The sequence below is a fragment of the Scyliorhinus canicula genome, chromosome 11 (genome assembly GCF_902713615.1).
Source record: "Scyliorhinus canicula chromosome 11, sScyCan1.1, whole genome shotgun sequence".
Lineage (NCBI taxonomy): Eukaryota > Metazoa > Chordata > Chondrichthyes > Carcharhiniformes > Scyliorhinidae > Scyliorhinus > Scyliorhinus canicula.
In genome coordinates this window covers 82,149,249-82,175,708 of record NC_052156.1, presented here as the reverse complement: position 1 = coordinate 82,175,708, position 26,460 = coordinate 82,149,249, and the positions used below count along the sequence as shown (strand labels likewise).

General features: G+C 54.0%; 1 protein-coding gene across 6 annotated transcripts in view; it reads right to left on the bottom strand.

The window, feature by feature from the left end:
• Positions 1–26,460, bottom strand: part of grip2b (glutamate receptor interacting protein 2b) — a 1,006,802-nt gene that overhangs the window by 161,896 nt on the left and 818,446 nt on the right. For all 6 annotated transcript variants that reach the window (XM_038810787.1, XM_038810785.1, XM_038810786.1 and 3 more), the window contains exon 8: positions 8,444–8,591. In XM_038810787.1, coding sequence (XP_038666715.1) covers positions 8,444–8,591 — 148 coding nt within the window. The remainder of the gene's footprint in view (positions 1–8,443; positions 8,592–26,460) is intronic.

The window sequence follows — 26,460 nt, the reverse complement described above, 5'->3', positions numbered from 1 at the left end:
CCAGCACTCATTTACTCCCCTCAACCCAGCACTCGGCCCCCCTCCCCGGCACTCGCCCCCCCTCCACGGCAATCGCCCCCCCTCCACGGTAATCGCCCCCCCCTCCCCGGCACTCGCCCCCCTCCCTGGCACTCGCCCCCCTCCCCGGCACTCGCCCCCCCTCCCCAGCACTCGCCCCCCCCCTCCCCGGCACTCGCCCCCCTCCCCGGCACGCGGCAGGGCCACCGATTATCTGATTACGCAGATAATCAGATCATCTCCATGGACCCAGTGAGTGTTCTAACACCACCATTGGTGGCCGAGCCTCGAGTGTTGATGTTAAAGTTTTGTTTTTCATTACCGTGCTCCTTTGATTAGTTAATCAGTGAATTCAATTTTTTTTTAATTTGCTTAAAAGAGGGATCAAGGACAACTCCCCAATGTCACATTGTCAAGTTTCAGTTCAAGTTTTATTGGTTCTGTTGCAATAATGTAAAGTGGCCGTTACAGGGTAGTGATTTGTTTCATGATTTTATGTTCATTGTTTTTTTTTTCCTCAAAAAGGACTTCTGGGACGCCAGCCGAGTTGGTAGGGAGGAGGCCGACATATAGGGTCCTGCATTCTGTAAATAACAGCAACGGGATTCTCCGTTGGCAAAGAACCGGCATCAAAATCGCAGCGGGCGCCGATTTGACGCCAAATCGCAATTCTCCGTCACCTCGGCAGCAGCGTCAATGCGTTCTGGAACGCACGTACAGTAAACACCGATCTGGTATTCTCCGGGGCCTCCGCGATTCTCCGCCTCCGATGGGCCGATTTCCCGTCAGTGCTGTTCACTTGTGCTTTTAAAAATCGTGAAACCAGCGTCATGGCTGGTGATGGAGAGAAAGAGGAGGTAGGACACAGAGGGGAGCGACCGTGGGCTACCGCTCTGGACACTGGCCGGGCTGGCTGGGGTGGGGGGAGAGCCGGGAGGCGGTGGAGGGGGGGAAGGCAGAGCAGCTTGTGTTCTCCCCCCCCATGGGACTAGGACGGTGTCCAGGCACGAACCGTTAATACCGCAGACATCTTGCTGTGGCTTATATCCTGTGTTCCTCCAACTCTGGTGTCTTGTGCACTGCCCACTCCATTCACCCCACCTATTGTAGTCAATGAGGAGTCCCTGAAAGGTAACTCAAAAGTAGTTTACTTCCTTCTCACAGTTAGGAAATCGCAGTTAAGGAACTTCCAAGTCCCAGCTGACGCACTGACCACCCACCCAGGCCCCTAGTTCTGCAGAGTGACACCAACTATATGGGCACTCCCCCCACATACCCCACCTCCTCATTGACTACAATAGGTGGGGTGAATGGAGTGGGCAGTGCAAAAGACACCAGAGTTGGAGGAACACAGGATTTACGCCACAGCTTAAATGGACCGCTCTGGAGGGGCTCTCCAGTATAGCGCTGGGAGGGTGTGTGTCAGGGCCAATGCGCACGGGACGCTCTGATCGCCTCCAGGTTCATCAACTGGTAGGGGGGCGTTGGAAGGGGGACTGGCCAGGGGCACAGACACCACATCCCAACCCCACACCCTGTCACTATCCCCCACCCCCCCCCCCCCCCCACCGGCTACCCCCCACCTGGGTTGGGGGGAGGGGGGGGAGGTGAGGGAGCCCAGCCCACCCACAATGTCCGGCCATTACCCCCCCCCTCTTTGACCAGCCCAGTCCAGCCCATCCCTCGCACCCATCTAAGACAGCACCAAGACAGGTCTTAACAGTGGTAACAGGTGTTTAATCGGAACAAATATTTACAAATTTGTGCCCGAGCCCCAATAACTGAAATGAAATGAAAATGAAAATCACTTATTGTCACAAGTAGGCTTCAAATGAAGTTACTGTGAAAAGCCCCTAGTCGCCACATTCCGGCGCCTGTTCGGGGAGGCTGTGCCCTGCACCTGTGCCAACCTAACTGGTATCTAACTTTATGGCCTCACGGGCCCTAATGCTACATCTAAGTGGTGTCATGTGAGAGTACCTTTAAGAAATTGGTGTTTGTCAAATTGCTGCAGTGATGTCAGAGTGTGGATGGAGCTGGGCTGTCTGTTACAGGGTGTGTTTAGTTTCGTTTGGCAGATTGGGAGCTGCAGCCAGAGAAACAAGGTGTAATTTTGATTTATTTCTGCATGAAAGGAATGTCTTCAAATCACTTGCTCGTTTAACAGCGATAACTGCTCTCAATAGAGAATTAAAACCTGATGTCAGTGTTGAAGAGGGTATTTGTCTTGTGGAAGTTGCAAGGAAAGATTAAAGGTTACTTATAGAATATTGTATCTGTGGAGATTATTGGTGTTGATAGTTGTTAAGATGTTTACTGTGTGTTTAAAAATATTAACTGGATTCATAGAATAATCATTATTTTTGTTTTAAAATACTTTAGATCTCTGTTGCATCACACTTGTAAAGTGGGCCCTTGTGCTCCCCATAACCAAAATCTATTTAAAATTTTGGGTCAGGTGAACTCAGGGGTTGTCGAAACCTTGGCCCATAACAATGGTTCGTCAGACAGTACAGCAGTAGTGGAGGCATCCTGTTGTGATTCATAGAACATAGAACAGTACAGCACAGAACAGGCCCTTCGGCCCTCGATGTTGTGCCGAACAATGATCACCCTACTTAAACTCACGTAACCCATATACCCATAACCCAACAATCCCCCCATTAACCTTACACTACGGGCAATTTAGCATGGCCAATCCACCTAACCCGCACATCTTTGGACTGTGGGAGGAAACCGGAGCACCCGGAGGAAACCCACGCACACACGGGGAGGACGTGCAGACTCCACACAGACAGTGACCCAGCCGAGAATCAAACCTGGGACCCTGGAGCTGTGAAGCATTGATGCTAACCACCATGCTACCGTGAGGCCCAATTCCTGCCCTGTGTCCTGCATCCCCTTTGGCGGGCGTCTCCTGGGGTGACCCGGACTGGATGGGCCCACTTGCTGCTCGGGTGGCGTGGTGCCACCCTGTTCTGCCCGCTGCTAGCCAGATGCATCGGGGCAGGGTGCGCGGGGGGGCGTGGTGAAGAGAGTCTGAGGTGCTGCGGTGTTTTGGCACCTCCCCTGCGGGAGTTACCGGCACAGGACCCAACACCTCCTCCTCACTCAGGGTGCCTGATGGCCCCCAGATTACTCCATGGGATGGGGGTGCAAATGGAGCTATCTCCAGAGACTCCCCCCGCTAGCTGGAAAGCCAGTCCTGGAGGTCCACTCTGGTCTTGACCAAGGTCCGCACGCTCGTGCACATGGAGCACAGGGAGTGGACCATCTCCGCCATGGACTGCACCACATCACGCTGCGACTGTGCCACCACCCTGAGGGGCTGTGCCACATCAGTTTGAGTCACATCAGCCAGTGACTGCGCAACCTCCCTCTGGGACCAAGCCATCTCCCTCTGCGTCTGCGCCACATCAGCCAGCGCCTGGGCAATGCTGCCGACATTCCCAACCATGGCCTGCAGTGACTGGGCCACACTCAAAAGCGGTGTTGCAATGTCCAGGCGGCTCTGTCATATGGCTGCCTGTGAGACGGCAACCCTGCCCTGGGCCTCGGGCAGCGTCTGCACAGAGTGCCCCAGGCCTTGGACATGCTGATCCATAGCCACAACTGCCACCCCAATGCCTTCACCGCGGATGCCACCTGTGCAGTGTTGGCCTGGGGGCACGCATTGTTGGCACCAACTGCTGCTGCTGTGCCTGCAGGAGCTGGATGCTCGCCGACAGCCCCTCATGTAGTCCCTGGCTCTGCAACTGTATCTTCACTGTAGATGGGACTGTCCGTTCCAGAAGCCCGAGACCCATCTGGACGGCAGCTAGTCCCTGGGGTCGGCCTGCCCTTCGACCGTCTGCCCCCTCGGGTGTTCCTACCTCCACCTGATGTACCGGAGCAGCTATGTGCTGCGCAGCAGATAGTGTCCCAGGAGCCTCTTCACTAAAGTGCCCAACCAAAGTGAGCATATGGTGGAGGGTGTTGGACACAGCTGTGATGGAAAATCCATGTCATCTCCGACCCGACCTCCGGGGTCTCCTGAATCTCGGGTGGAAGACTGGTGTCCAAGCTGCTCTTGTCGCTGCTCAGTTCACGGGGGGGGGGGGAGCTCCGGCTGTGGCACTGGCTGGGGGCGGGGGACACCTGATGGACCCAACCCATCACCAGCAGGTCCTGCAAGACACAAGACACACGATTAGACCGTGGGGCGGGGGAGTGATGGGGGTGAGGGTGGTGTGGGGGTGGTGTTGTGGTGGTGGTGGTGTGAGGGTGAAGGGTGATGTAGGGTGACGGTGTTGTGGGAGTGAGGGCGGTGTGGGGTTGAGGGTGATGTGGGGGCGATGTAGGGTGATGGTGTTGTGGGGGTGAAGATGGTGTGGGGGTGAGGGTGGTGTGGGGGCGTTGGTGGTGTGGGGGTGATGTAGGGTGATGGTGCTGTGGGGGTGAAGATGGTGTGGGGGTGAGGGTGGTGTGGGGGTGAGGGTGGTGTGGGGGTGAGGGTGCTGTGGGGGTGAAGATGTTGTGGGGGTGAGGATGGTGTGAGGGTGAAGATGTTGTGGGGGTGAGGGTGGTGTGGGGGTGATGTAGGGTGATGGTGTTGTGGGGGTGGTGTGGGGGTGAGGGTGGTGTGGGGGTGAAGGAGGGTGATGGTGTTGTGGGGGTGGTGTGGGGGTGAGGGTGAGGGTGGTGTGGGGGGGTGAGGGTGGTGTGGGGGGGTGAGGGTGGTGTGGGGGTGAGGGTGGTGTGGGGGTGAGGGTGAGGGTGGTGTGGGGATGAGGGTGGTGTGGGGGTGAGGGTGAGGGTGGTGTGGGGGTGAAGGTGGTGTGGGGGTGATGTAGGGTGATGGTGTTGTGGGGGTGGTGTAGGGCGAGGATGTTGTGGGGGTGGTGTGGGGGTGAGGGTGAGGGTGGGGGTGATGTAGGGCGAGGATGTTGTGGGGGTGGTGTGGGGGTGAGGGTGAGGGTGGTGTGGGGGTGAGGGTGGTGTGGGTGATGTGGGGGTGAGGGTGGTGTGGGGGTGAGGGTGGTGTGGGGATGGTGTAGGGCGAGGATGTTGTGGGGGTGGTGTGGGGGTGAGGGTGGTGTGGGGGTGAGGGAGGGTCATGGTGTTGTGGGGGTGATGCTGTTATGGGGGTGGTGTGGGGATGGTGTAGGGTGAGGATGTTGTGGGGGTGGTGCTGGTGAGGGGGGAGGGGTGTTTGACACGTATTATGGGGAACTGCGACTAAGCAGGGTCTCAATTCCTTGTCTGCCGACAAAATCCATCCCGGTGACCTCCCTTTACTCCGGTCCGCCGACCACATCCGGGACCCTCTGCTCTGCCATGGTTGGGGGCCACAGGTCCGGTGGTCCCCCTCCTGTCTTCTCCTGCTCCCGGCGGTTGTGCGCGGCCTTCTCTTAGGGGGTGGGGGGAGGGGAACAGACAAAAACAGTGTTAGACAGTCTGACGCATACAGCATAGGGGTGGGCACCGGCCATGGCAGCCGGAATGGGTGGCAGTGTGAGATGCAGGGTGGGGGTTCGGCCGCCCTCCGGGTGGACAGAGAGGACATCGGGTTACGGGGGTTAGTGTCAGTGGCACGTTGCTGCCTACTCATCCTGGCCACCCTGTGGAGGTCCGGCAGTTTTATATGGCACTGCTGGCCGGTCCGGACGGTGTTGCCCACGGCGATCACAGCCTCTGCCACCTGCGCCCAGGCTCGGCGAAAGGCAGCGGGTCACCCGCCTCTTCTCCACCGCGTCCAAGAGGGTCTCCAGCTTGGCATCTGTAAACCTCGGGGCTGGTCTCCTCGCTGCCATCTTGTTGGCTGGGATGGTGTGTGTGGGGAGAGCTGTGTGTATGTGTGGGGAGAGCAGTGTGTATGTGTGGGGAGAGCAGTGTGTATGTGTGGGGAGAGCAGTGTGTATGTGTGGGGAGAGCAGTGTGTGTGTGTGGGGAGAGCAGTGTGTATGTGTGGGGAGAGCAGTGTGTATGTGTGGGGAGAGCAGTGTGTATGTGTGGGGAGTGCAGTGTGTATGTGTGGGGAGTGCAGTGTGTGTGTGGGGAGAGCAGTGTGTATGTGTGGGGAGAGCAGTGTGTATGTGTGGGGAGAGCAGTGTGTATGTGTGGGGAGTGCAGTGTGTATGCGGCTGGAGCTTGTCAGCATCTGTGACGAGAGAAGGGAGCTAACGTTTAGAGTCCGGGTGGCTTTTTGTCCAGCGTTTTCTGTTTTTGATCAAGAAAACAATTTGTGTGTCGAGTTCCATTCTTCACCATCTGGCTTGAGATCCAATTAATATCCAGCCTCCCAAGTCCCAAACCAAGGCATTCCCTCCCGATAGGTTTCTGGCTCTCAAGCTCTCATTTAAGATGCTTCTTAAAACCAAAGGTTTCAGTCACTGGTCTCAATATCTCATCAATATAGTTCGCTGTCAACCTCTTTTTGACTGCAGTCCTCTTCAGCACCAATTGGGATGCGTTTACTCTATCTTAAAGGGAAATATAAATGAAGTTGTTGTTGGGGTTGTTGCTGCTGCTGCAACATGGCCTGGCTGAGGTGACACATAATAATAATAATCTTCATTAGCGTCACAAGTAGGTTTACATTAACACTGCAATAAAATTACTGTGAAAATCCCCTAGTCGCCACATTCAGGCCCCTGTTTGGGTACACTGAGGGCGAATTCAGAATGTCCAGTTCATGTAACAGCACGTCTTTCGAGACTTGTGGAAGAAACCCACGCAGACACGGGGAGGGTGTGCAGACTCCGCACAGACAGTGACCCAAGTGGGAATTGAACCTGGACCCTGGCGCTGTGAGGCAACCGTGCTAACCACTGTGCTACCGTGCCAACCACAAGATTTACCACGAGCCAGCCAGGAGTCGAACCTGGAATCTCCTGATGCAATGTTCCAGCGCTCCTTCCCAGCACCACACCAGTTTGCCACTTTCATTTCCAGTGCTCCTCATCAAACTGTTAACAAAACGGCTGAAATGTTCCCTGTTTTTGGCCTGTACTACCAATGGAAAAACTATGTGTTCCTCAGCTGTTGGCGCTCGGTACAAGACTTGGTGCCCCCCACCCCCCCCCGCCCCTCCCCTTTTCAAGCTCTGCATTCAGGTCAGTAAAACTTACAGGTTTGTTTTGATGGCAGCTCCAACCCTTCATCAGCCAATGGATTGTTGCAGTTCGCCTGAAAAAACTGACCACAGCAATCAGGGCTCAAGCTGTGCTCAGTGACAATCCCCTGCCGAAGTAGGGTTTGACCAAAACCTCTAACCTACCATGAATCTACAGCACAGAAACAGACCATTCAGTCCAAATGGTCCACGGCAATGGTTCCACTCCAAGTCAGCCTCTTCCCAGTCTAAATACATCTTCCCACATCCACCACACCCCCTCCCTTCTATTGCTTTCTCTAAAATGTATGCATCAAGCCTTCTTCTTTGCCTCCCCATGTGGCAGTAAGCTCCATATGTATTTTCTTCTCCTGGGATGTGGATGCCGTTGGCTAGGCCAGCATGAGTTGCCCATTTGTTGCCCATCCCTAATTGCCCCTGAGAAGGTGGTGGGGAGCCGACTTTGTGAACTGCTGCTGTTCATGTGGTGCAGGCACACCCACAGTGCTCTCTACGGCCCACAGGCAATTGAAGAGGTGCAGCAGACGTAGAGGAAGCAGGGTTCCCAGGACACCCAGACACAGAAGCTATGGCAGATCTGTGGCCACGATCTTGTGGAGTGCCTCATCCGATTGGAATTACCGTTCTTTTAATATCAAGTGAAAACGGAAATCAACTTGTCGTGGGCAAAAAGAAAGACTGCCATTTAAACATCTTCGCACAAGCTCAACACTTTACAAGGCTTCTTCTGAAATGTAGGCTGGAATTTTACGGCCATTCGCTTGCGGCGGGATTCTCTGGTCCCGCTGGCAGCGCGCGTCCATCCATGGGTTTCCCGGCGGTATGGGATGGCTTCAATGCCAAATCGCATTGACAGCGGCGAGAGCAGAGAATCCCGTTGCCAGCACACGGCACACTGCCTCCCGCTGGAGAGCAGCACATGGCTTTGAAACCAGAGAACCCCCCCCCCCCCATTGTTCATTGGTGCAATGTAGGAACCAATATATGCACAGTATGATTCCACACACATAGCAATGTGATAAATGAACAGGCAAATTTAGGGAGGTTGGCTCCATATTAAACAGGAGCCAGGTTCAAACAGCTGAGAGAGCAGATAAGGCCTCCTTTGAAAGATGACACCTCTGCTCATTCAGTACGCCACTGGAGTGTCAGCCTAAGATTTCTGTACCTCAGTCTCTGGGACAAGACCCGAACCCACGACATTTGGGACTGGAGAGATGAGCGTGCTACCAACTGAGCTACAGCCTGAATAACTGAGTCTGATGTTCCCCGACCGTGATTCTTACTGAAAGGAGAGGATGCAGCGAGTACCTGTCCACAATGCTGGCTGCTTTAATCCTGTCCAGGACAATGACTTGCTTGTTGCGGTGCGTCCCGCTTGATAGTGACATTCCCAGCGTGCAGCCCGGAGTTTTCGGAATTTCCACCAGTAAAGGGCCGGAGGCATTGAGCACAGAATCTGTAAGAGAGGACACCCATCAGCACAACTGCAAGACTGCCTCGCTCAGGCTGTCTGTTCAATTTCTTCCCCATGCCCCTGCCCAATGCATCCGTAAAGATCCTGTCCAAACTGAACCAAAACCAAAGATCATTGAGGTAGTCACCAGCTTTCAAAATAATGTTGCTCATTTTCACACATGCTGTACTTTATTATCCTATATTTCCACTTTTCCAGAGTCTCCAATCCTCTTCAACCCCAAAGGACTATCAAGCAATGTGTGCACACACTGGCAGAATAGCAAATTAGTCCTGCTTACTTTTAACTTGCAACCCAAGAGAGAAAGACACTAGAAACACAGGTGCTGATATAGTCGAGGGGTCTGGATGGTTTATCGAAAGAATAAGAGATAACCGAAATGGGGATGAGTTACAGGCTGGAATACTGTGATTGATGCAATAGGTAATGATACCGAACATTGGGTTCCAGACTAGAAGCTGATTTAGTGGGTTGAGCGGTTTAAATGTGAAACCTGTGCAATGCGAGGGGCAGTTTCTGATTCTCTGTTATCTGCTTGAAACATTCGGCCTGCTTCTCTCTCCACAGAAATGTGCGTGGTGAAGGCAAGCCCGTAAAACTGTGTGGGTGCTTTTCCTGCCCACCACCGACCTGGCTGTGATTTAACAGATAGCCCTACTACCCTCACACAAATTGAGGCCCTTAAATGGACGGGTGCTTCTTCATAAGCACAGTTTCCTGATCGGAAGGTGCAGCCCCCCACTAAGGTCTGCCCACGCCAACCTCCCACCCCCTGGATTTCACTACCTTCCTTGACCCATACACCCCAGTCCCCATGCCCCTTTTCCCCCTCACCCCATCCCCCTGGGTCTCCTATCCTGGCGCCACCAATAATCCATGCACCCCCCCCCCTCAAACTTATCAGTCATCCTCCCCGAACAGGCACCGGAATTTGGCGACTAGGGGCTTTTCACAGTAACTTCATTGAAGCCTACTTGTGACAATAAGCAATTTTCATTTTCATTTCATTTCATCCCCGTACCAGCCTGCCCAAACAGGCGCCGGAATGTGGCGACTAGGGGCTTTTCACAATAACTTCATTTGAAGCCTACTTGTGACAATAAGCGATTTTCATTCATTTCATTTCCAGTTCTTGGCTCCTTATTTCTTCAGGGACTACCTGCAGTCCTAGCAGTGGCCACTGCTCCTGGTGGCACTGTTGGGACGGAGGGGCGCTCTCTCAGAGGTGGGACTTCCACCCTAGGTAGGGAGCTGGAAGGCTTGTCTAAAGCTAACTAATACCCATCAATATGTTCAATGGCTGCTGGGCAGCCCATCAGAGCAGGGGCAAGTTTAACAGCAACTTTTTTGGTTTCCAGCGTGTTCTGTTTTTACTTCAAATTTCTAAGAGCTGCTGCATTTTGCTTTTGTACTGAAGAAGCCGAACTGGTCCTCCTTACAGCAGAGAAGGTTACGAGATGCTGAGATTATGAATGGTTTTAATAATAATAATAATTGCTGACTGTCACAAGGAGGCTTCAATTAAGTGACTGTGAAAAGCGCCTAGTTACCACTTTCCGGCACCTGTTCAGGGAGGCCGTAATGGGAATTGAACCCGCACTGCTGACATTGTTTTGCATTACAAGCCAGCTGTTTAGCCCACTGTGCTAAACCAGCCCCCATGACAGGGGTATAATGGGCCGAACAGCCTCCAACTCTGCTGTATTGATCTCTAATTCAATATCTCGAACAGCAGGTGCCTAGAAGTGAGTTATGAATCTAATTGAGGTGTTTAAATTGTTTACATATAAATTAGAATGCAAGACAGGTGTGAGCTACATGCCATAAAGTTTTAGTTAGTTATTTGAATCCAGAGACTGGGGGCAGATTTACTGGCCTCGTCGCGCCCGACTTGGTGATGTGAAAAGGCCGTTGAATCTGGCGGGACGTCGCTCGCGAAATTCGTGATGCTCGAGATGTCTCGCAAGATTCAAAAAAACTTTGTGAGACGTCGCGATGTGGATCTCTCCCTCTCCATTAGGCGAACTTAAATATGTCTGTGCCGTATTCTCCCTGGGCCTGGGAACTAATGGCATCCCCAGCAAGGCCTGGACTGGGTGCCACTTAGTTCTGATTCACACAAACGTGGACCAATCGTAACGGCACCTGGGGGAGTCTCCCAGCTCATCGGGGAAGAGTGGCACTCTGGCACTCTTGCTGGCACCCAGGCATCTTGGTACTGCCTGCCTGGCACCTTGGCATTGCCACCCAGGCACTGTCTGGGTGGCACTGCCAGGCTAGCAGGGGTGTCATAATATCCACTCACGTATATCATGAGATGCAGACAGGCAGTGATTGACACACAGGATAACCAATGAACACACACGACACAGAACAACCAATCACCAGACAGGACACCACCACTATAAAGCCCACAGGGCATTAAGGCTCTCCCTCTCTCACAGGACACGGCCAGGGAGATAGTCGCAGTTCACAGGCCAGTGAACATCATCACCATGTGATAGAGAGCTAGTCTGGTCAAGCCAGTAGGAGGTCATTAGTTAGGTTAATAGAGTGTCAACCCACAGCAGATTATGTACAGCAATCAACAGGTTCAATAAACAGTGTTGGACCATTTCCTGTGTTGGAAGCCTGTTTCTCGTTTGACTGCATCCAGTTGCAGTCGATGTTCGACCAACACAAATAACACTTCAAGGGGCACTGCCAGGGTAGCAGTTCCAAGGTGCCCAGGTGCGAGGTTGCTCATGCCAGGGGCTGGGACGAGGGTGCCTTGCCGTTAAGAGGTGGCGTGAGGGGGGGGGGGGGGGGGGGGGGGGCCTCAAGGACCCTGGAAGAGGTCAATTTGATGCAGTGGGGGGAGGGGGTCAGGAAGGCACAGAGCGGTCGCTGAGGTGAGTCGAAAGGTCAGGGCTGCCTTTACAAATGACGCCCCGATCTGCGAATCACCTTCCTGAGCTCGTCAGTGCAGGGAATGATGAAAGCATGGCCTTAGCGGGTGGGGGGGGGGGGGGGGGGGGGGGGGGGGGAGCTTCCTTGCCGAGGCCATAAAAACCTCCAAAGTGCTATTGAATAAAGGTGTGTTTCTCGATGCTGCAGCTGCTCAGGAACACCCTCCCCAAAAGCAGAATCTTTTGTTTTCCCATTGAAATTCGCCTGGATTACTGTTTTAATATCACTGCGGAGATTGTCGTTTATAGATTCTGGTTTTAGTAATCTTGCTGGTTTGGCAGAGGAAGGGCCGAACCCCTATTAATGTGCAGATCAAAAATATGTCTCAGGGTCCAGAGTTTGTGAGGGTGGGAGCTGGTGCAGCCACCTTTGTGGGAGGCACTGAAATGTGTGAAGAGATGCTGCTCTCCGGGCACAGTGAAGCTCCTGTCAATTAACATACTCCTAATTGACCGCAGCAGCAACAGAACAACATGACTGCAGGCAGCACTGGGAGACTGCATCAAGCAGCCTCAGAAGCGCCTGCCTGAAAGTGGTTGTCCAACAAAAGTGTTCCCTGGCAACTGTTCCCAGTCTTGAGCACGCAGGTGGAATGTGACAACTCTCTCCAAGGGCTTTAACTGAAGCAGGAGTGCCAATGAAACTGGGGATAACATTTTGCATTTTCCTGTTTTGTTGGGGCTATGTGACACCTGATCGTTTAGCATTTCTAAAATACTGCTCATTGTCACTGCAATGTTGGGTGCAGTATCACAGCCTCCATGTTGGGGACAGTATCACAGCCTCCATGTTGGGGACAGTATCACAGCCTCCATGTTGGGGACAGTATCACAGCCTCCATGTTGGGGACAGTATCACAGCCTCCATGTTGGGGACAGTATCACAGCCTCCATGTTGGGGACAGTATCACAGCCTCCATGTTGGGGACAGTATCACAGCCTCCATGTTGGGGACAGTATCACAGCCTCCATGTTGGGGGCAGTATCACAGCCTCCATGTTGGGGACAGTATCACAGCCTCCATGTTGGGGACAGTATCACAGCCTCCATGTTGGGGACAGTATCACAGCCTCCATGTTGGGGACAGTATCACAGCCTCCACGTTGGGGACAGTGATGTACCATCAATTGAACGCGAGATGAGTTGCTGGACAAAAGTATGGCTTTAATATACTAGATGTTAGCCCTGCGGTCGATTACAGTAGAAGGACGACCGCCGGGAGTACTGGGTATTTATACCCCGCCCAGGAGGCGGGGTTAACTCAGCCTCCCGACCAATCGGGGAGCCGTCACATGACTGGTCTCAACCAATCGGCCGACCAGGGCCAATGGTAAGCCGGTGTTCTGCACCAATGGCAGGCAGCTATGCTAATCATACCACCACATTCACCCCTTGCGGAGAAAGAAGCCGGCGGGGGGGGGGTGACAACGAGAGTTGGGGGGGGGGCAGAGAACTGGTGGTATGAGTAGTAAGGAGAGAGAAAAAATGCATCCTTGGCTTCCCACTGGCCCAGACATTTAGCAACAGTGCATAGTGTCCATACAAGGTCCATGGTGGTGTTGAAGTTAAATGGACTCGATCAGCCTTTTCGTTGCCCGTGACGTCCTGGCAGACCGCCGCAGGGGAGTTGGTGACGTTGGTTCAGCCGATGGTGGTGGTTCAGCTGATGTCCTGGACTCCGGGAGCGATGTTCCTTGAACTGTCTCCGTACCCCGGGCAGGTGGTGGAGACGCCATGGATGGGGAAGGGGTGGCCTGGGTGGGGCGCTGGGGGAAAAGGGGCAGGGGGGATCTGTGGTGAAGGGGGGGAAGGCCGCATGCCGGCGGGTGCCAGGTCCCGGAGGGAGACCGTGTCCCGGAGGGAGACCGTGTCCTGCCGACCGTCGGGGTACTCCACGTACGCATACTGCGGGTTAGCGTGGAGTAACTAGACTTGTTCCACCAACGGGTCGGACTTGTGCACCCGCACATGCTTCCGGAGCAAGATGGGTCCAGGGGCGGCCAGCCATGTCGGGAGAGGGGATCCGGAGGACAATCTCCTGGGAAAATCAAGAAGACATTCATGAGGTGTCTGATTAGTTGCGGTACAGAGGAGTGAGCGGATAAAGTGTAGGGCATCGGGGATAACCTCTTGCCATCAGGAAATAGGGAGATCTCTGGACCGGAGGGCCAGTAGTATGGTCTTCCAGATGGTACCATTCTCCCGCTCGACCTGTCCGTTACCCCGGGGGTTATAACTGGTCGTCCTGCTTGAGGCGATGCCCCTGCTGAGCAGGAATTGACGCAGCTCGTCGCTCATAAATGAGGACCCCCGATCGCTATGTATGTACGCGGGGTAGCTGAAAAGGGAGAAGATGGAGAGGAAGGCATTAATGATGGTCGATGTGGTCATGTCGGTGCAGGGAATGGCGAAGGGGAAGCGGGAGTATTCATCGATCACCGTCAGGAAGTAAATGTTGCGGTTGCTAGAGGGAAGGGGCCCCTTGAAGTCTATGCTGAGATGTTCGAAGGGGCGGGATGCTTTGATCAGATGCGCGCGCTTGGGGCGGTAGAAGTGCGGTTTGCACTCTGCGCAGATGTGGCAGTCACGGGTTACTGTCCTGACTTCCTCGATGGAGAAGGGCAGGTTGCGGGTCTTTATGAAATGATAGAAACGGGTCACCCCTGGATGGCAGAGGTCCGTGTGGAGGGAGCGGAGGCGGTCGCAGGTACCGCGGGACAAGGCATCAGGAGGCTCATTGAGCTTCCCAGGACGAGCTACTCCTGAAGGGTCGCTCCCGACCTGGAAGGGGAGGGTCTCGTCGATGGCGCGCATCGTGGCCTTTGCGATGTCCGCTTTGATGCGGCTAAAGGCCTGGCAGGCCTCTGTCGACGGCGGGAAGGTCGTGGACTGAATGAGGGGACGGGCCTTGTCGGCGTAATTGGGAACCCATTGGGCGTAGTATGCGAAAAACCCCAGGCAGCGTTTGAGAGATTTGAGGGTATTGGGGAGAGGGAGTTCCATCAGGGGGCGCATGCGTTCGGGGTCGGGGCCTATCACTCCGTTACGCACTACATAGCCGAGGATGGCTAGACGGTCGGTGATAAACACGCATTTATCCTTATTGTACGTGAGGTTAAGGAGTTTTGCGGTTCGGAGGAATTTCTGGAGGTTGGTGTCATGGTCCTGCTGGTCGTGGCCGCAGATGGTGACGTTATTGAGATACGGGAAGGTGGCCCGTAAACCGTGCTTGTCGACCATTCGGTCCATCTCCCGTTGGAAGACCGAGACCCTATTTGTGACACCAAATGGAACCCTGAGGAAGTGGTAGAGGCGCCCATCTGCCTCGAACGCGGTGTACAGTCGGTCACTTGTGCGGATGGGGAGCTGGTGATAAGCGGACTTGAGGTCCACCGTGAAGACGACTTTGTATTTCACAATCTCGTTTACCATGGCGGAAATACGGGGGAGAGGATACGCGTCCAGTTGCGTAAACCGGTTGATGGTCTGGCTGTAGTCGATGACCATCCGGTTTTTCTCCCGAGTCCGGACCACCAGCACTTGGGCTCGCCAGGGACTGTTGCTGGCCTCGATGACCCCTTCCTTCAGCAACCTATGGACCTCGGACCTGATGAAGGTCCGGTCCTGGGCGCTGTACCGTCTGCTCCGGGTCGCGATGGGTTTGCAATCGGGGTTGAGATTAGCAAACAAGGAGGGGGGGGTCCACTTTGAGGGACGCGAGGCTGCAGACAGTGAGGGGGGGTATAGGGCCGCCGAATTGGAAGGTAAAGCTCTGCAGGTTGCACTGGAAGTCCAGTCCTAGGAGTGCCGGTGCGCAAAGGTCGGGGAGGATAAGGAGTTTATAATTTTTTAAAACCTTCCCCTGGACCGTGAGGTCCGCGATGCAGCACCCGGTGATGCGGACGGAGTGGGAACCTGAGGCTAACCCGATTTTGTGTTTTACAGGGTGGACAGGGAGCGCACAGCGTCTTACCATGTCAGGGTGAACGAAGCTTTCCGTGCTCCCGGAGTCCAGCAGTCAGTCCGTCTCGTGCCCGTTGAGGTGGATTTGCGTCATCGTCTTGGCGAGCGTGCGTGGACGTGACTGGTCGAGCTGAATGGCTGCGAGCCGTGGAGAAGATCCATAGTCGTCGTCGTCGACCGAGTGGGTGCTGGCAGGACCTTGTGGGCCAGTCCAGGATGGCGGCGCCCAGGACCCGCACGTGGAGTCGGGGCCCCAAGATGGCGGCGCCCAGGACCCGCACGTGGAGTCGGGGCCCCAAGATGGCGGCGCCCAGGACCCGATCGTGGCATCCGGGACCCAAGATGGCGGCGCCCGCAGGACACTCGTCGTTGCTGGGGGCGGGGTTAGCGGTGCCGGCGGGCCGTTTCGGAGCGGCTGAGAGCGGGGGCAGAGAGGCCCGCAGGTCGGGCGCAGGGGCCCCGGGGCCCCGGGAGGGGGGGGGGGGGTTGACACGGTGCGCTGGAAGGGCCCGGAGGAGGAGATCCCCGGTCGCTGCGCGGCACAGCAGCGACCGATTTGGCCTGGCAGACCGACGAAAAATGGCCCTTCTTCCCGCAGCTCTTACACAGGGCGGAGCGGGCCGGGCAGCGCAGGCGGGGGTGTTTGGCAAGCCCACAGAAATAGCAGTGGGGCCCCGCGGACTTGTCGGGTTGTCCCGCGGCACAGTCCTGAGGGGGGTCGGGAGCGGCGGATCGCGGTGGGGAAGTGTGCCAGGAGGCCCAGGGCGCTGCAGTGCAGCTGGGGACATAGGCACTGGCGTTTAAGTCGGCGACCTCCTGGGAGGTGGAGAGAGTCCGTGCCTCAGTTAGGCTGAGGTCGTCTTTTTCCAGCATCCGCTGGCGGATTGCGGCAGACTGCATCCCAGCCACGTAAGCATCTCTGATTAAAAGTTCCATGTGCTCAGTGGCTGAAACTTGGAGACAGGCGCAATTCCTCCCCAGGACAGCGAGGGCCCGGTAAAAATCATCTAAGGACTCACCGGGGTACTGTTGTCTGGTAGCCAGCAGATGTCGGGCGTGCACTCGGTTTACCGGCTTAAGAAATTGTCCTTTTAGCGTATCCATGGCCACGTCATATTCCTTTTCTTCCGCTATCATCGCGTAGGCCGCCATGCCCACGCTGGAATGGAGAATATGAAGCTTCTGTGCCATGGTGGGGGGGCTGCTTGCGGTCGCCAGATAGCTATCGAAACACGCCAGCCAATGCTTAAAGATTGCTGATGCGTTCGGAGTTTGTGGGCTGATGCGGAGGCATTCGGGCTTGATCCGGAGCTCCATCTTCAAATTTCTAGTAGATTAAATTGATGTACCATCAATTGAAAGCGAGACGAGTTGCTGAACAAAAGTATGGCTTTAATATACTAGATGTTAGCCTTGCGGTCGATTACAGTAGAAGGACGACCGAAGGGAGTACTGGGTATTTATACCCCGCCCTGGAGGCGGGATTAACTCAGCCTCTCGACCAATCGGTGAGCCGTCACATGACTGGTCTCAACCAACTGGTCGAGAGGCACATGACCGACCAGGGCCAATGGTAAGCGGGTGTTCTGCACCAATGGCAGGCAGCTATGCTAATCATACCACCACAGACAGTATCATAGCCTCCATGTTGGGGCAGTATCACAGCCTCCACGTTGGGGGCAGTATCACAGCCTCCACGTTGGGGACAGTATCACGGCCTCCACGTTGGGGACAGTATCACGGCCTCCACGTTGGGGACAGTATCACGGCCTCCACGTTGGGGACAGTATCACAGCCTCCACGTTGGGGACAGTATCACAGCCTCCACGTTGGGGACAGTATCACAGGCTCCACGTTGGGGACAGTATCACAGCCTCCACGTTGGGGACAGTATCACAGCCTCCATGTTGGGGACAGTATCACAGCCTCCATGTTGGGGACAGTATCACAGCCTCCATGTTGGGGACAGTATCACAGCCTCCACGTTGGGGACAGTATCACAGCCTCCACGTTGGGGACAGTATCACAGCCTCCACGTTGGGGACAGTATCACAGCCTCCATGTTGGGGACAGTATCACAGCCTCCATGTTGGGGGCAGTATCACAGCCTCCATGTTGGGGACAGTATCACAGCCTCCATGTTGGGGACAGTATCACAGCCTCCATGTTGGGGACAGTATCACAGCCTCCATGTTGGGGACAGTATCACAGCCTCCATGTTGGGGACAGTATCACAGCCTCCATGTTGGGGACAGTATCACAGCCTCCATGTTGGGGACAGTATCACAGCCTCCATGTTGGGGACAGTATCACAGCCTCCATGTTGGGGACAGTATCACAGCCTCCATGTTGGGGACAGTATCACAGCCTCCATGTTGGGGACAGTATCACAGCCTCCATGTTGGGGACAGTATCACAGCCTCCATGTTGGGGGAAGTATCACAGCCTCCATGTTGGGGACAGTATCACAGCCTCCATGTTGGGGACAGTATCACAGCCTCCATGTTGGGGACAGTATCACAGCCTCCACGTTGGGGATAGTATCACAGCCTCCACGTTGGGGACAGTATCACAGCCTCCACGTTGGGGACAGTACGACAGCTTCCATGTTGGGGGCAGTATCACAGTCTCTATGTTGGGGTACAGGATCTCAGTTTCTATGTTCAGGTACAGGATCACAGTCTCTATGTTGGGGTACAGGATCACAGTCTCTACGTTGGGGTACAGTATCACAGCCTCCACGTTGGGGACAGTGATGTACCATCAATTGAAAGCGAGACGAGTTGCTGAACAAAAGTATGGCTTTAATATACTAGATGTTAGCCTTGCGGTCGATTACAGTAGAAGGACGACCGAAGGGAGTACTGGGTATTTATACCCCGCCCTGGAGGCGGGATTAACTCAGCCTCTCGACCAATCGGTGAGCCGTCACATGACTGGTCTCAACCAACTGGTCGAGAGGCACATGACCGACCAGGGCCAATGGTAAGCGGGTGTTCTGCACCAATGGCAGGCAGCTATGCTAATCATACCACCACAGACAGTATCATAGCCTCCATGTTGGGGCAGTATCACAGCCTCCACGTTGGGGGCAGTATCACGGCCTCCACGTTGGGGGCAGTATCACGGCCTCCACGTTGGGGACAGTATCACAGCCTCCACATTGGGGGCAGTATCACGGCCTCCACGTTGGGGACAGTATCACGGCCTCCACGTTGGGGACAGTATCACGGCCTCCACGTTGGGGACAGTATCACGGCCTCCACGTTGGGGACAGTATCACGGCCTCCACGTTGGGGACAGTATCACAGCCTCCACGTTGGGGACAGTATCACAGGCTCCACGTTGGGGACAGTATCACAGCCTCCACGTTGGGGACAGTATCACAGCCTCCATGTTGGGGACAGTATCACAGCCTCCATGTTGGGGACAGTATCACAGCCTCCATGTTGGGGACAGTATCACAGCCTCCACGTTGGGGACAGTATCACAGCCTCCACGTTGGGGACAGTATCACAGCCTCCATGTTGGGGACAGTATCACAGCCTCCATGTTGGGGACAGTATCACAGCCTCCATGTTGGGGACAGTATCACAGCCTCCATGTTGGGGACAGTATCACAGCCTCCATGTTGGGGACAGTATCACAGCCTCCATGTTGGGGACAGTATCACAGCCTCCATGTTGGGGACAGTATCACAGCCTCCATGTTGGGGACAGTATCACAGCCTCCATGTTGGGGGCAGTATCACAGCCTCCATGTTGGGGACAGTATCACAGCCTCCACGTTGGGGACAGTATCACAGCCTCCACGTTGGGGGCAGTATCACAGCCTCCACGTTGGGGGCAGTACGACAGCCTCCATGTTGGGGGCAGTATCACAGCCTCCATGTTGGGGACAGTATCACAGCCTCCATGTTGGGGACAGTATCACAGCCTCCATGTTGGGGACAGTATCACAGCCTCCATGTTGGGGACAGTATCACAGCCTCCATGTTGGGGGAAGTATCACAGCCTCCATGTTGGGGGCAGTATCACAGCCTCCACGTTGGGGGCAGTACGACAGCCTCCATGTTGGGGGCAGTATCACAGTCTCTATGTTCAGGTACAGGATCACAGTCTCTATGTTGGGATACAGGATCACAGTCTCTACGTTGGGGTACAGGATCTCAGTTTCTATGTTCAGGTACAGGATCACAGTCTCTATGTTGGGATACAGGATCACAGTCTCTACGTTGGGGTACAGTATCACAGCCTCCACGTTGGGGACAGTGATGTACCATCAATTGAAAGCGAGACGAGTTGCTGAACAAAAGTATGGCTTTAATATACTAGATGTTAGCCTTGCGGTCGATTACAGTAGAAGGACGACCGAAGGGAGTACTGGGTATTTATACCCCGCCCTGGAGGCGGGATTAACTCAGCCTCTCGACCAATCGGTGAGCCGTCACATGACTGGTCTCAACCAACTGGTCGAGAGGCACATGACCGACCAGGGCCAATGGTAAGCGGGTGTTCTGCACCAATGGCAGGCAGCTATGCTAATCATACCACCACAGACAGTATCATAGCCTCCATGTTGGGGCAGTATCACAGCCTCCACGTTGGGGGCAGTATCACAGCCTCCACGTTGGGGACAGTATCACGGCCTCCACGTTGGGGACAGTATCACGGCCTCCACGTTGGGGACAGTATCACGGCCTCCACGTTGGGGACAGTATCACAGCCTCCACGTTGGGGACAGTATCACAGCCTCCACGTTGGGGACAGTATCACAGCCTCCACGTTGGGGACAGTATCACAGCCTCCACGTTGGGGACAGTATCACAGCCTCCATGTTGGGGACAGTATCACAGCCTCCATGTTGGGGACAGTATCACAGCCTCCATGTTGGGGACAGTATCACAGCCTCCACGTTGGGGACAGTATCACAGCCTCCACGTTGGGGACAGTATCACAGCCTCCACGTTGGGGACAGTATCACAGCCTCCATGTTGGGGACAGTATCACAGCCTCCATGTTGGGGGCAGTATCACAGCCTCCATGTTGGGGACAGTATCACAGCCTCCATGTTGGGGACAGTATCACAGCCTCCATGTTGGGGACAGTATCACAGCCTCCATGTTGGGGACAGTATCACAGCCTCCATGTTGGGGACAGTATCACAGCCTCCATGTTGGGGACAGTATCACAGCCTCCACGTTGGGGACAGTACGACAGCTTCCATGTTGGGGGCAGTATCACAGTCTCTATGTTGGGGTACAGGATCTCAGTTTCTATGTTCAGGTACAGGATCACAGTCTCTATGTTGGGGTACAGGATCACAGTCTCTACGTTGGGGTACAGTATCACAGCCTCCACGTTGGGGACAGTGATGTACCATCAATTGAAAGCGAGACGAGTTGCTGAACAAAAGTATGGCTTTAATATACTAGATGTTAGCCTTGCGGTCGATTACAGTAGAAGGACGACCGAAGGGAGTACTGGGTATTTATACCCCGCCCTGGAGGCGGGATTAACTCAGCCTCTCGACCAATCGGTGAGCCGTCACATGACTGGTCTCAACCAACTGGTCGAGAGGCACATGACCGACCAGGGCCAATGGTAAGCGGGTGTTCTGCACCAATGGCAGGCAGCTATGCTAATCATACCACCACAGACAGTATCATAGCCTCCATGTTGGGGCAGTATCACAGCCTCCACGTTGGGGGCAGTATCACGGCCTCCACGTTGGGGGCAGTATCACGGCCTCCACGTTGGGGACAGTATCACAGCCTCCACATTGGGGGCAGTATCACGGCCTCCACGTTGGGGACAGTATCACGGCCTCCACGTTGGGGACAGTATCACGGCCTCCACGTTGGGGACAGTATCACGGCCTCCACGTTGGGGACAGTATCACGGCCTCCACGTTGGGGACAGTATCACAGCCTCCACGTTGGGGACAGTATCACAGCCTCCACGTTGGGGACAGTATCACAGCCTCCACGTTGGGGACAGTATCACAGCCTCCATGTTGGGGACAGTATCACAGCCTCCATGTTGGGGACAGTATCACAGCCTCCATGTTGGGGACAGTATCACAGCCTCCACATTGGGGACAGTATCACAGCCTCCACGTTGGGGACAGTATCACAGCCTCCACGTTGGGGACAGTATCACAGCCTCCATGTTGGGGACAGTATCACAGCCTCCATGTTGGGGACAGTATCACAGCCTCCATGTTGGGGACAGTATCACAGCCTCCATGTTGGGGACAGTATCACAGCCTCCATGTTGGGGACAGTATCACAGCCTCCATGTTGGGGACAGTATCACAGCCTCCATGTTGGGGACAGTATCACAGCCTCCACGTTGGGGACAGTATCACAGCCTCCATGTTGGGGACAGTATCACAGCCTCCATGTTGGGGACAGTATCACAGCCTCCACGTTGGGGACAGTATCACAGCCTCCACGTTGGGGGCAGTACGACCGCCTCCACGTTGGGGACAGTATCACAGCCTCCATGTTGGGGACAGTATCACAGCCTCCATGTTGGGGACAGTATCACAGCCTCCACGTTGGGGACAGTATCACAGCCTCCATGTTGGGGACAGTATCACAGCCTCCATGTTGGGGACAGTATCACAGCCTCCATGTTGGGGGAAGTATCACAGCCTCCATGTTGGGGGCAGTATCACAGCCTCCACGTTGGGGGCAGTACGACAGCCTCCATGTTGGGGGCAGTATCACAGCCTCCATGTTGGGGACAGTATCACAGCCTCCATGTTGGGGACAGTATCACAGCCTCCATGTTGGGGACAGTATCACAGCCTCCATGTTGGGGGAAGTATCACAGCCTCCATGTTGGGGGCAGTATCACAGCCTCCACGTTGGGGGCAGTACGACAGCCTCCATGTTGGGGGCAGTATCACAGTCTCTATGTTCAGGTACAGGATCACAGTCTCTATGTTGGGATACAGGATCACAGTCTCTACGTTGGGGTACAGGATCTCAGTTTCTATGTTCAGGTACAGGATCACAGTCTCTATGTTGGGATACAGGATCACAGTCTCTACGTTGGGGTACAGTATCACAGCCTCCACGTTGGGGACAGTGATGTACCATCAATTGAAAGCGAGACGAGTTGCTGAACAAAAGTATGGCTTTAATATACTAGATGTTAGCCTTGCGGTCGATTACAGTAGAAGGACGACCGAAGGGAGTACTGGGTATTTATACCCCGCCCTGGAGGCGGGATTAACTCAGCCTCTCGACCAATCGGTGAGCCGTCACATGACTGGTCTCAACCAACTGGTCGAGAGGCACATGACCGACCAGGGCCAATGGTAAGCGGGTGTTCTGCACCAATGGCAGGCAGCTATGCTAATCATACCACCACAGACAGTATCATAGCCTCCATGTTGGGGCAGTATCACAGCCTCCACGTTGGGGGCAGTATCACGGCCTCCACGTTGGGGACAGTATCACGGCCTCCACGTTGGGGACAGTATCACGGCCTCCACGTTGGGGACAGTATCACGGCCTCCACGTTGGGGACAGTATCACGGCCTCCACGTTGGGGACAGTATCACGGCCTCCACGTTGGGGACAGTATCACAGCCTCCACGTTGGGGACAGTATCACAGGCTCCACGTTGGGGACAGTATCACAGCCTCCACGTTGGGGACAGTATCACAGCCTCCACGTTGGGGACAGTATCACAGCCTCCATGTTGGGGACAGTATCACAGCCTCCATGTTGGGGACAGTATCACAGCCTCCACGTTGGGGACAGTATCACAGCCTCCATGTTGGGGACAGTATCACAGCCTCCATGTTGGGGACAGTATCACAACCTCCATGTTGGGGACAGTATCACAGCCTCCATGTTGGGGACAGTATCACAGCCTCCATGTTGGGGACAGTATCACAGCCTCCATGTTGGGGACAGTATCACAGCCTCCATGTTGGGGACAGTATCACAGCCTCCATGTTGGGGACAGTATCACAGCCTCCATGTTGGGGACAGTATCACAGCCTCCATGTTGGGGGAAGTATCACAGCCTCCATGTTGGGGGCAGTATCACAGCCTCCACGTTGGGGGCAGTACGACAGCCTCCATGTTGGGGGCAGTATCACAGTCTCTATGTTGGGGTACAGGATCTCAGTTTCTATGTTCAGGTACAGGATCACAGTCTCTATGTTGGGGTACAGGATCACAGTCTCTACGTTGGGGTACAGGATCACAGTCCCTACGTTGGGGTGCAGGATCTGAGTCTCTATGTTGGGGTACAGGATCTCAGTCTCTATGTTGGGGTACAGGATCACAGTCTCTCTGTTGGGGTACAGGATCACAGTCTCTATGTTGGGGTACAGGATCACAGTCTCTATGTTGGGGTACAGGATCACAGTCTCTATGTTGGGGTACAGGATCACAGTCTCTATGTTGGGGTACAGGATCACAGTCTCTATGTTGGGGTACAGGATCACAGTCTCTATGTTGGGGTACAGGATCACAGTCTCTATGTTGGGGTACAGGATCACAGTCTCTATTTTGAAGTACAGGATCACAGTCTCTATGTTGGGGTACAGGATCACAGTCTCCATGTTGGGGTACAGGATCACAGTCTCCATGTTGGGGTACAGGATCACAGTCTCTATTTTGAAGTACAGGATCAGATTACTCTTCAGAAACGCCATTTTTGCCTTCAGTTTATGTCAAAGTCAGTGAGTGGGAACTACATTCCCCTGGGCTTCGGTTCTTCTGTGCATCCGCTCGCTGCCCCGTTGAAATGGCCACAGTTGCCTGTGAAATTCATCCATTTCCACATCTTGAGTTCTTGAATTGGTGCAGCGTCTGTACCTGCATAGTGGAAAGGAAAGCAAAAAAACAAGCTCAAAACTGCAGGTCAGGCGTCCAAGGGATCAGGACATGGAGAGGGGGCAGGAAGAAGGTCTAAGAAGAAGGTCCCAAACCAGAATGGAACAGAAATTGGTGCTTGAAACCAGTCCCATGTAGTGAGAAAGAAAGGATCAGATCGAATCAAGATAAACAGAAGCAGAGAAATGGCTCCATGTTGAAGAAAGAACTGCGAGGAGCTGGATTGAAGCAAAATGGGCTCAAGAGAAGTTCAGAGGATCCAAGAGGGAAGCCAGAGGTTAGTGTCTTTGTGCTGTTGGCTGAAAGGGCAAAGGTACCCTTTTGGAGCAGTCGTGTACTGCTTGGCAAGACGAAAGATCTGAAACTGTGCTTAGACGGCGAAGCTTGAGTATACTTGGAAATCCATGGGAAAGGTATCTCAGAAGGTGAAATTGCAACCCTGAAGGTGGATCCTTGTTGAAGCCATTTGATTAAGATTAACTATTGGAGAGCATTCCAAGGAAAGTTCTTCAAACATGGACATTGGAAACCCTGGTGGCAGTTTCAATGAGACCGGTTGGCTCACGGTGTTCCAAGTGTCTGGGTTGTTGAGAAATCCAGAGAATCTGCTTTGGTCGTGTCTGTCATTTACTGAGGAGTGTGGAGTGTCTGAACTTGTTGGGTACCATGTACCGCATCCTTCCCCTGAATATTCGAGTATAAGTTAGATATGGGCTGGGATTCTCCATCCTTTCACTGCAGCTGAATTCTCCGGTTCTGCTACAGTGAATGGGGTTTTGGCTGAGGGCCAAATTCTCCATTCTCACTAGCAGCGGTAGCGGGGTGCACTGGTTAGCACTGCTGCCTTATGGCGCTGAGGACCCGGTTCGATCCTGGTCCCGGGTTACTGTCCAGGAGTTTGTACATTCTCCCCACGTCCACGTGGGTCTCACGCCCACAACCCAAAGATGGATGTGCAGGGTAGGCGGATTGGCCACACTAAATTGCCCCTTAATTGGAAAAATTATTTTTTTTAAATGCTTTCGAACAGCAGCTGGGATGGTGACAGTGCAGTAACTCAGACTCCGTGTTGGGGTACAGGCCTTCATTCCAGTGATGTTGATGGTCGAGGTGAGGCAGTGAGTATCTGGCTGGAGGACACCACAACTGAACTTGACCTTGTCTGCCTGAAGCATCAGTTGGACCACCAGTGAAAGAGATTGATTCCTGCTCATAATTATTGTCAATGCCGCCAAGAATGTCTTCCGGGCAGTTAACATAAACTGACTTTCAGGGCAAAACAACGCATTTCGGGGGATAGATCTGCTTCTCAGTACAGACAAGCAAAGTTTGAGGGGAATCAATTAAAAACGGGGAGCAGGCTTAACCACAGTGTGGTGGCTTTATACTCTACAGCAGGATCAATGTTCATTCAAAATATAGCAACTTCTGGAGCAGCATAATCATTATGCATGGAGCAAAGGAAGCTGAGAGTACAAACCGAGCACCTGTCCCTACAAGGTGAATGGAAACCACAGAGAGATCTACAAACCCACCAGGAAGTCAGCAGGGGTGGGGATGTCCCTCGTGTCTCTTGTGGAGTATGAGCTCCCTTGATAATGGAGCAAGGTATGCTTTATCCATTTTGTATATAAGGTTGGCCGGTTCGGTACCGACCGTTAAGACCTGGTTGGGATCTACCGGGAGCTGTGTATTATAGCCTTGTAAATAAACCTACATTTCTTTGATACAACTCGGTGCAGACTCCCCATGACTTCATAAGACAAACCTTGGTTTCGGCATTAAAGAGACTGTAGAAATGTTTATTTTCAAAGAGTGACACTTGTTCAAATTACCAACAAGGTAAGTCATGGAGTCAAAGAAAGGTGCATTCAAACTACAACTGCATGCTCGGCTGGATAGGAGTATTAAAGGTGTCAGCATGGACAGGTCATTGACCTTTCTTTGTCCTTAAATGTTGCTGCATAAACAGTTGCTCTCACATCCCAGTCCTGTGTTGATAACAGATCAACAGTTTGTACACAGAAGCTGGACAGCTCTCTATTTTGTTGAGATTGTATGAAATGTGGCTTTTAGA